The 10,192-nt window shown below is 42.5% G+C and overlaps 1 protein-coding gene across 1 annotated transcript; it reads right to left on the bottom strand.

Annotated features, from left to right (window-relative positions):
* Positions 1-1,707: 1,707 nt before the first annotated feature.
* On the bottom strand, positions 1,708-8,057 carry LOC138681453 (cystatin-like). Its single transcript, XM_069768970.1, has 3 exons — positions 7,735-8,057; positions 3,808-3,915; positions 1,708-1,911 (listed from the first exon to the last, which is right to left on the bottom strand). Exons 1-3 carry the CDS (start codon positions 7,954-7,956, stop codon positions 1,831-1,833), a joined length of 411 nt encoding a protein of 136 aa, XP_069625071.1. The 5' UTR covers positions 7,957-8,057; the 3' UTR covers positions 1,708-1,830.
* Between the last annotated feature and the right edge of the window lie 2,135 nt (positions 8,058-10,192).

The following is a 10,192-nucleotide window of genomic DNA, read 5'->3' as shown; positions in this document are numbered from 1 at the left end:
ATACAAAATATTCACTCATATATAAAAGAGGAATGCACCAGGGAGTGGAGGATGGGGAATAAGCAAAAGTAGAGAAGGGAAGGGAATTACTACACTTACAAACCACGCAACAGTCACAGATAACTCCTCCAACACTCCTTCTCATATGAACACCTTTCCTCCTCAAGCCATGCAGTGAATGGTAGCTTTGACATGGATTTGCAACAGAGCCCAGATTATAAAGGGGAAGGGATTAGCTTACTGAGCTCAGCTGCGAGTTCAGAGTTTTCCAACATGGCCGATTAACCCTTGTTCTACCAAAAGGAATAAACACCATTAAAATGAAGGAGAAGTGCTTCTTCTCAGCGGCGGAGTAGGAGCAATCAGACGCTGCGATCTTCTGGCTCCACACTTTCATGGTAACCCCGTGACAGTGTGGCTGCACTCCAATATTAGGCCTAATGATTTTTAAAGGGACTCTGTCACCTCAAATTGGCAGGATATTTAAATGACTTTTTACCTGTCGGATGGGCGGTGTTTCATCTTCATTTCTCCACCCCGTCCGTCCCTGTTGTCTGCAATATGTTAGTGAATTAGAGTACTTGTGCTCCATAGTTGGCATGTGCGCAATGCAATCTTCGGTCGCGCATGCGACCCCAACTGCGGGCAAAGCCAAAAAGCATTAGGGCACATGCACCCACGCACTATGTCCCACAACACAGTGAAATACTTCCGGACATAGTGTGCCAGCACATGTGCAGTAATGCTTTATGGCTTTGCCTGTAGTTGGGCAAAGCATACTGCGTGTGCGTGACCGAAGATTGCATTGTGCACATGCCAACTAATAAGCATAAGTCCCTTTAAGTGGAAATCTGGCCTTCTGCTTTTTCTCCGAAACACAGTTTTATCACAAACTATTTGGATTAGCTAATTGGACCTCATGGCTGCACCCCAATATTAGGCCTAATGATTTTTAACTGGAAATCTGGCATTCTGATTTGCCACTGAAACACAGTTTTATTAAAAATGATTTGAAGTAGCAAATGGTGCCTCCGGAGACTGCCACACAGTTTTTGCACAAACAAGTTCAAGAGTTATCTATCTAGTTAAGAGACAAGTTCACTTTCAGCAGCAGCATTAGCGCAAGCACAACCTCTCTGCACTGTGACACTGAGACAATGGAGTCAGCAAAACAAGATGTCCAGTTTTTATAATGCCAGGGACATGTGACTTCGGTAGCTAATCACAGAAGACCTGGTGTCATGACGTTGTTGATGGTTTCTGCACCCTGATTGGCTGCCGGAATCAACACACATAAAGCTAAGGGAAAAAAAAAAAAGAATGCACTGCTCCTCTAACTTCTCCATACTCCCTGTCCTCATTAAGCACGTCCCCCCATCCACCCTCTCATCATACAGCACCACTATCCTAGCCAAAATAATAACAAAAGCATTAGTGGAAATGTGGTGATTTATCGAACTATGACCAAATTTTGCCAACTTTGAGTAAAAATGCTTGTGAAAGCCAACACGAATCCGAATGTGCTACATATGTGCCGAATTTGAGATTGGCAAACATTTTCCAAACAAGTTCGCTCATGCCTAGTCAGGACTTTCAAGAACAAGAAATGACTGGTTTTCCACAATGTCTGGAGACCCACACATTACTAGCCCGTTTTTGTTGCATCAATTCAGGCAGCAATATTAAAATAGCACACAACATAAAAAAAAAGGTATTACATGTTTAATAGTGAGAACACTCTACAAGGGTTTCGGCATGCAATATTATTGAAATGATTTTTCATTTTTCTAAAAAAAAAATTATAAGATGGAATTAGCAGGATAGATCTTGCTATTGATTCTTGCTGCAATAACCTTTTCTCAGCTCTTTGTGATTTCTCCATGCAACAACAAAAACGTCAAAAAAGCATCTCTGTGAAGAAAAAAAAAAAGAAAGAAAGAAAAGTTAAAAACATTGCAGCAGTTTAACATTTTTAGCATCTTAACATACGATTTGAAAATTAGTGCAAGGCAACACAATCTGTAACATACCTAATAACCTCTTCTGACTTGGGCCAATAGATGCCCAGCTTCTACTTTGCATATTTGATTGCTGGTTTGACTATGGCTCGTTTGTTTTCTGACTACTTTTGTGTGTTCTGATTTTGTACCTTTACTTCCTTCCTGGTTTTGACTCAGCAACCTGACAACTCATGCCAGCCTGCACCATTGGCCAGCATCTGACTCTGTGGCCCCAGATCAGGGGCCCCTGTGTAAGTCCCAATCCTTGTATAAGGAATGAAGGCCAGGACAAGCCCTAGGATCTGGTAATCGGATTGGCTTTCCCTAAGAATGCCCGTAGTTGCCATTTTTAGAACTGCCAGACGACCACTTTACATTACTAATGGCCAGCTAAAAGGGGTTGTCCAGTCCAAATTGATAAGTCTGCGGTCACTCTGTGTGACTGTAGACTTTTGAATCCCTCCAGCGCACAAACTGTGCTCTGTGAGTATTCGCCGGTTTCTGAGCCAGAACCGGAAGGTATGTATGCCATGTACATACTCCCAGTCAGAACCCGCCTATTGGGAGCGATTGCGGCCTCTACACAGCCACGCTCACTGCACAGTTTTATCACTAGTTGGGATGCAGCCTCACTCAATACAAGTGTGTGGAGTGAGGCCACGCCCAATGGACTTACCTTTGGTAGTATATGCCATTTGTAAGTTTGCAGACAATCCTAGGCTACGTTCACATTTGTGTTGTTGGGCGCAGCGTCGGCGACGCGACGCAACCAACAACGCAAATACACAACGCAGCGTTTTGCGACGCATGCGTTGTCATAAGATCGCACAGAGTAGGAATTTCGGCGCAGGGAAAACGCTACAAGTAGCGTCCTCCGCTCCCTGTCTGTGCGTCAATATGACGCATGCATCATAAAAGGCAATACAACGCATACCGGTGCATGTCCATGCGCCCCCCCCATGTTAAAGATAGGGGCGCATGACGCATGCGTCGGTTTGCGTCGATGACGCTGCGCCCAACAACGCAAATGTGAACGTAGCCTTAAAAAAATAGATGTTACTTTCTGCTGCTGTCATGTGAATAAATAATAGTTTTTGTCCTTTTTTACGTTTTTATTATGCAGGTGCTAATACATGACATGAACAGTTGAAAGTGTGTGCTCAGCCCTTCCTGCCATTTTAAAAATGCTTAAAAAATGCTGACTTATTAAATCTCTTCCTGCTCCATCTCCTACGGTTGTTCACCAGTTTACAAGGCAGCCTGGATGGGGACAGTAATTTTGGCGTGTCATCATTGGCAGTAAAGCAGCAGCGGAGGAGGGTGGGAGTGATGACAGGTGACAATTGTAGTTTATTTCCCACAGTTTTGATTTTGTGGTCTATGTGATTGAACGCCATTTTGTAGACATGTTGTGGAGGTATGGTTTCTATTTGGGGGTGGGCGGGGGGGTAAAAGCTTAAGACCTTCCTTAATTTTTTACCAAGTTGTCCAGAAAAAAAAGTAATAATAGGTTGGCAACCACAAAGGAGAATTGCATGAATTTTTGCATCATGTTTAACTACATTTTTTACTTGTTTTTTTACTTTTTTTTCTGTAACTAAATGTATAAGACTTCATATATTTACAAAAAAACATGTAAGCATTTTTCACAGATAAGGAGATTTTGTGGATAATCTGCACTGCTGGTATTCCATATAATAGATCCAAGTCCAGATGCAAAGTATTTACGGTTCTTTTTTATTTAGTCAACGCGTTTCGAAGTTCTACAGGCTTATTCACCAGGACAATACAACACAGTTACACTTACCCGTTTTGTGGTTTTCTGATTTTGGCATTCTTCTGCAGTAAATTCGTTTTGAGAGCAGCGACTGACAAGGGCTTCAACTTCTATGGAATATTTCATACCAGCAACCACCTAATGCAAAGAAAGTACAAATGACAAGGATATTACAGTAAAGCAATGGTCAGCAGCACTGCTATGCATAACGAAGCTCACGCTCTATGAATGCCAGTTACTGCACTGGTGGCTGTTAGAGGAAGATGATGGCTGAATAATTCAGCCATCATCTGCCAGGAAAGATGTGGACTCGGATTGAGAGTCCACATCAAAGTCAGGGACTTTACACCATTAGTTGGGAATGAGTTAAAAACATTAAAAATATATACAGTTTGTGTGAATGAAACCTTAGAACAGAGTGAAACACAGAGTTTTGTGACATTTTATGCAGTGGTTGTATGACTTGATGTTGGTAAGCTGGCTATCTAAATTATGCAAATTACTATATACACAGGGCAAATATAATTATTCCCTCAACAACAAAAAAAGGCTTAAAAAATTCCTAATATTGTTGCAAATTTTTACAAAAATTTGCCTTTGTTCACTTCTTGTTCAAAAAATGTGTGTGGCTTAAAAAAAGGGCAGTGGTCGACCACCTTGCAATAAATTTATTACAAATATATAATGAATGCCAGAAAACTGTTGTACATTGCAGCAGAAATTTAACCAGTAGATATTACATGTTCAAGGGCACAGACAGCCCAAACATGTGACAAATTTAACAAGAGGCATGTACCTCTTAATTCATTTGGTATAGAAAGTGCAAGTTTGATAAATTCTCCCCCATGGTGTTCAGGTTTCTGGCATTTTTCTGGTGGTTTTGGAATCAATATTTCTAAGGCTAGGTTCACATTGCGTTAACAGCAGCCCGTTCAACACATGCGTTAACGGGCTGCTGTTAACATGCCATCGCGCTAGCGCAGATAGAGCTTGCAGATGCTCTATCTGCACTAGCAGTGATGGAACCGGAAACGCTGCAGCCCGCGTCCCAGGGTCCGTCACTCAATGACGGCACATCGCTAGCGCACGCCCACTGTGGGCGTGCGCTAGCGATGCGTCCTTCATAGGACTTAATGGCGGCGTTAACAGACTGCGTTATGCCGCGGTGTAATGTAGTCCATCTAACGGAAGCCATAGACGCAGTGTGAACCTGGCCTAACAACATGCAGATCGCTGAAGCTATAGGCATTTTCTTCATACATTTTTAAATATACCTGCAATGATACCTGAAAGAACTCTCTATAATTTAAAAAATAATATTAAAAAAAAGTTCTAACGATAGGCATATTTAATACTTGCTTTAACATGGCACAATTAAATCTAACAGTCAGATTTTTTACAGGACCGGATTTTCGCTCCCAATGCTGTTCATGAAGAAAAACAGACCGCACTCGGACCAATGTTATACAATGGGGCAGTGCAAACTAGAAATTTTTTTTTTTACACTGGCTGAATCTGCGTGTGAAAAACAACAGCAGCATTCACTAGTTTCTTCCATAAATAGGATGAGACTCTCCCTATTCAAATCTATAGGTGCGGCGAAAACATCAGATGCCATACGGAGCCACAGAATCCGACTGTTATGGATACGCCGCACTTCTGTAGCATAGGAAACAGGAAATGGTCTTGTAAATTATCAATAGCTGCTGCTATAAAAAAGGAATGCATACATACTGTGCACAGATGGCAAATGAGCAAAAAATCGCCCTACTTTCGAAAATTACACAGTTTAATTTCCATGTTAAAAGATTCTGCAGCACGAGCTGGGTTTTCGAATTTTGTGCAGCATTTCCAGTTCTGCAATTACCTTTGGGGGTCGTTCACAAGTAGCTGTTTTGTTGCATTTTCTTTTTCCATATGGAAAAATTGCAGCATTTTACAGCCAGATGAATGAGATATCTAAAATATCATTCACACAATGTATTTTTAGATATTTGTTTAACTTTTTAAATACTTATAATTACAGCATGCCAATTCTTTCAGTTTTTCCCTATTGAGATAAAAATGATTCTTAGCAAGACAATATTCACATGTTAGGCTAGTTTCACACTAGCGTTTACCTGATCTGCGGCGGGCTGCGTGAAGCCCCGCCCTCCGCCGCACCTCCACTGCTAGCTCCGCCTACATCTGCATGCGGCACCATCCGCATACAGCCGCACGACCTGCGTACCTAATGTTAAATATAGGTATGCAGACCGCATGCGGGCCGCATGCAGATGTAGGCAGAGCTAGCAGCGGAGGTGCGGCGGAGGGCGGGGCTTCACGCAGCCCACCGCAAATCAGGTAAACGCTAGTGTGAAACTAGCCTTACGGGTTTTTTCAGCATTTTTTAAATTCTTTTTTTAATGCAAATTTTCAGCTGCGTTTTACAGCACCCGCAAAGTGTATGAGATGTCAAATCTCATGAGCACAACCTGTTTTTTTTTTGTCCTCAGTACTTTTTGAAAACCTTGGTTTTGGCAGAATGGAGCATGTCACTTCTTTCAGCGTTTTTTCAGCTTTTTGCACTCATTGAAAGCAAAAAAAAACCTGGAAAAAAAGGCAGATATCAGTTTTTGCTGCGGTTTTGGTGCCAGAACCTGATGAATTAGAGTCAGATATTTTTTATGCGCTAAACTTTATTAGTATTCACAAGAGTCAAATGTACCCTGACAAAAAGGCAGGGAAAAAAATGCAGCTGTAATGAAGCAAAATCTGTTTTTTTAAAGCCAAGAAACCAGGTTTTGCCTGCGGAAAAAAATGTGATGCGTGAACATAGTCTTATAGTCTCTCTTTGGATTCACTGGTAGTTTTGTTTTAAATAAACTGCATGATAAACTACGTGTGAATCCAGCCTCAAAATGTTTCCTCCTTATTCAGTGGTTGGGGGACAGGTAATTTATTAATGGACTGACTAGGACTATGAAAAAGTGCAAAATTAGCTCAAATGCAATGATACAGTACCATATTTGATATTCATTTTATAATTTGTGGGGAATTGTGAAGATGATTTGGCTACTGTTACTAAATGTGGTCTGGGTCACATACATAAAGATTAAGAAAAAGGGATGAACTTTCTTTCTAGAAACAGTGCCACTATTGTCCACTGGCTGGGTCTGTTATTACAACAGCAGTATTATATCTTACCAGCGTGGGGAAAAAATAACTTTTTTATCCGATTGGACACTCCTGGAATGTCCATGAAAATAGAACACTTTTTTAGAGTCCATGATAAAAATTTAACCATGTGTTATCTCCAGTGAATCCTTCTCTCTGTCTGGGTAATGTGTAGGTCACTCATCAACGCCCTTAGGCCGGTTTCACACGTCAGTGGCTCCGGTACGTGTTATGACAGTTTCCTCACGTACCGGAGACACTGACTCACGTAGACACATTAAAATCAATGTGTCTCTGCACATTTCAGCGTGTTTTCACGGACCGTGTGTCCGTTTGCAAAACATGGAGACATGTCAGTGTTCGTGGGAATGCACGGATCACACGGACCCATTAAAGTCAATGGGTCCGTGTAAAACACGTACCGCACACGGATGCTGTCCGTGTGCCATCCGTGTGCTGTCCGTGTGCGTTTTTCCTGTCATAGGGTTAAAATTGTAAAAATTGTTGCAATACACGGACACACGTACAGTACACGGACAGCACATGGATAGCACACATACCCAAATAACGTACTCACGGACATCACACGGATTCCACACGGATGGCCTACGTGAGCACATGGACAGCACATCGTCTTCTCCGATACCGGAATTATCTGGGCGTGTGAGACTGGCCTTAAAGGGTTTTCCTGCTGAAGCTGTAGCACATAGTGACATATAATGACAGCTGGAGCAGGGAAACCTTTTCTGTGCATCATATGATGATCAGGATCATTATAATGTACATACACTTCTCACTAACCTGTCTCCTTAGTCGGATGATTTTGCTGACATCGGTGATGTACTCGTCTTTGTTGACCTTGTTGTATTCTTCCGTGGCATACCGCAATGCCGCTTGTCCATGTTCATCATTTTCATTAATATCTCTCCAACCTCCCGCAGGGACCATTTTCTTGTTTTGCGCAAAGCCTTGTGAACATAGAGCTAATGTGACCACAACACAAATTTTCCAGAACACGGCCATCTCTGTTGTTTCCCTTTTAAGATGTCTGTGGCTCTTGGTGCTGGCAGTTCCTAGTTTTCTTCCAGAGTGAGCAGAGGAGAATGACCTTCGGTATTTATGCTGATGAGTCTCAGTGCTTGCCAAGCCCCTCTGAATCACATTTTTGGCATCCAGCAAGTGAGCAGAAATTTCAGAGGAAACATTTCCAAAACATATGGGGCGCTTCCGCGTTGATCTCTCACGTCATATTGTTGTACTTTTGGCTCAGTAGGATGTATGGAAAATATCTGAAGAGACACGAAAATAAGAAATGTTCAAGTCTTATAGTAATTAGGACAGGAAGTTTGTGTTCTCATGTGCGCCTGTTCTTAATTTAGGTCGGGATTTCTAAAATATAAAAAAACATGTCTTTGTTCTTCAGTGAAGAGGCATTCTGCCGGGAAGCATAGACTACGTGCTACAGGTTTCCAGAATAAGTTTGGGAGCGGGGCTCACATTGAAGCTTGTGGCAGATTTATCCAATAAAGTCAATGTAAGCCAATGAGTAACGTTACTGGTCATATTATTTATTTACAATCGGGTATTTAGAGGGTCACCAGTAATTCTTTTTTCATAATCAAACTCTAGAATTACAGATTGGTACCTTCATTATGTACTATATTACACAGTTTTGTCTCAGTACTCCATGTATTTAGCTCTCTACCTCCATTGCTAAATGGCAGTCCCAAAGTGTACAAATCCTGCATTGACCACAGCCATAAAAGTAATAGCATACGTTACTCCTTTACGATGAATGCGGAGTTCTTCATTTCCTGCTCGCGGTGTGTTCTCCCATGGTCCTTACAAAGTACTATTCACTCATAAAGACAGAACCTTGGCAATTTCCAGCTGCACTAGTCTCATTGTTGTATCTATCACTGAATACCTGGAAAAGAGTATGGAGCGATGATGACCCTGCAGCCGAGCAGAATCATGGGTTTAGAATAGAGCACATTGTGTGTGGACTCTGGAAATGAGACCGAAAAAGTGTCTGCATGGGTGATGGGCAGGTGAGTGGTAGGTACAATTTAAGCTGCTTTACCATCCCCACAAAAAAATAACTATATGCAAATGCTAGGACAACTTCAAAAGGGATGGCCCTTGTAGGGGTTGGCCACTATAGTCCCTTTCATGTGAACTAACTGCATGGGTAAGGTCTTTACTAAATGCCTTGCTTTCCCAAATCCTTCTGTGACCAGAGTGGCTCCATGATCACGTGATCTCTGGCTGAGGGTATGTGCACACGGTGCGGATTACTCCAGACTGATTTTGGTAAATCCACAGGTAAACCTCACTGCGGATTTCCTGCAGAGTTACTGCTGATTTACCCCAATTTTTTTTGCGGATTTTGTGCGGATTCCACCTGCGGTATTACACCTGCAAATTTCTATTGAGGAGCTGGTGTAAACCGCTGCGGAATCTGCACAAAGAATTGACATGCTGCGGAATGCACTATATTTCCGCGCAGATTTTTCCACAGCATGTTCACTGTGGATTTTGTTTTCCATAGGTTTACATGGTACTGTAAACACATGGAAAACTGCTGCGAATCCGCAGCGGCCAATCCGTTGCGGATCAGCAGCAAAATCCGCAACGTGTGAACATACCCTGAGAATCCACTGTTGTCCAATGATGTAACATCAGATTTTCCATGAGTTCAGCAGTAGAATGCAAAGGAGCAGGGTGGGCTCTGCTGAAAAAGCCACACCTACCCACACAGCAAGCCACGCCTACCCGTCAGAGTCCAGAACTAATGCACACAAAGGAAATAAACATCTGTATAACAAAACATGTGCAATTGCAATACTTTTCTTGGAGAAATACTTTATTTTCTGGAACAATTTCAAGGGTTCCAACACTCGTGGACATGACTGTATGAGTCACCCACCAGGGCAATGGGGATACTCGGTACTGGGTCTGGTCGCAATTAAAGGGGATGTTACTGGTTGTAAGCAGCTGCAGTCCAGTTTACCAGCAACAGGTGGTGATGTGGTCCTGCCGGCCTGGAGGCAAAGGTGATCCCTCTCCCAGGTGAGCTCCGTAAGCCTTCCTACTAGCGCTCGTATGCGAGTTCCTTGCCGCCTGTGGCTTCCTTACAAAGTCCTCTCTCTCCTGTCCTGGGACAGTTACCCGTATGGTGGCCAGTGTGAGCCTTTTTATAGGGTCTCTATCACTACCCGGGTTCATAGTGTACTGCTGCACCTTTAGGTGTGGGTGT

Source organism: Ranitomeya imitator, chromosome 5 (assembly GCF_032444005.1).
Source record: "Ranitomeya imitator isolate aRanImi1 chromosome 5, aRanImi1.pri, whole genome shotgun sequence".
In the NCBI taxonomy this organism is placed as follows: domain Eukaryota; kingdom Metazoa; phylum Chordata; class Amphibia; order Anura; family Dendrobatidae; genus Ranitomeya; species Ranitomeya imitator.
The sequence above is the reverse complement of the archived record's forward strand: the minus strand, read 5'-3'. Positions and strand labels throughout refer to the sequence as shown.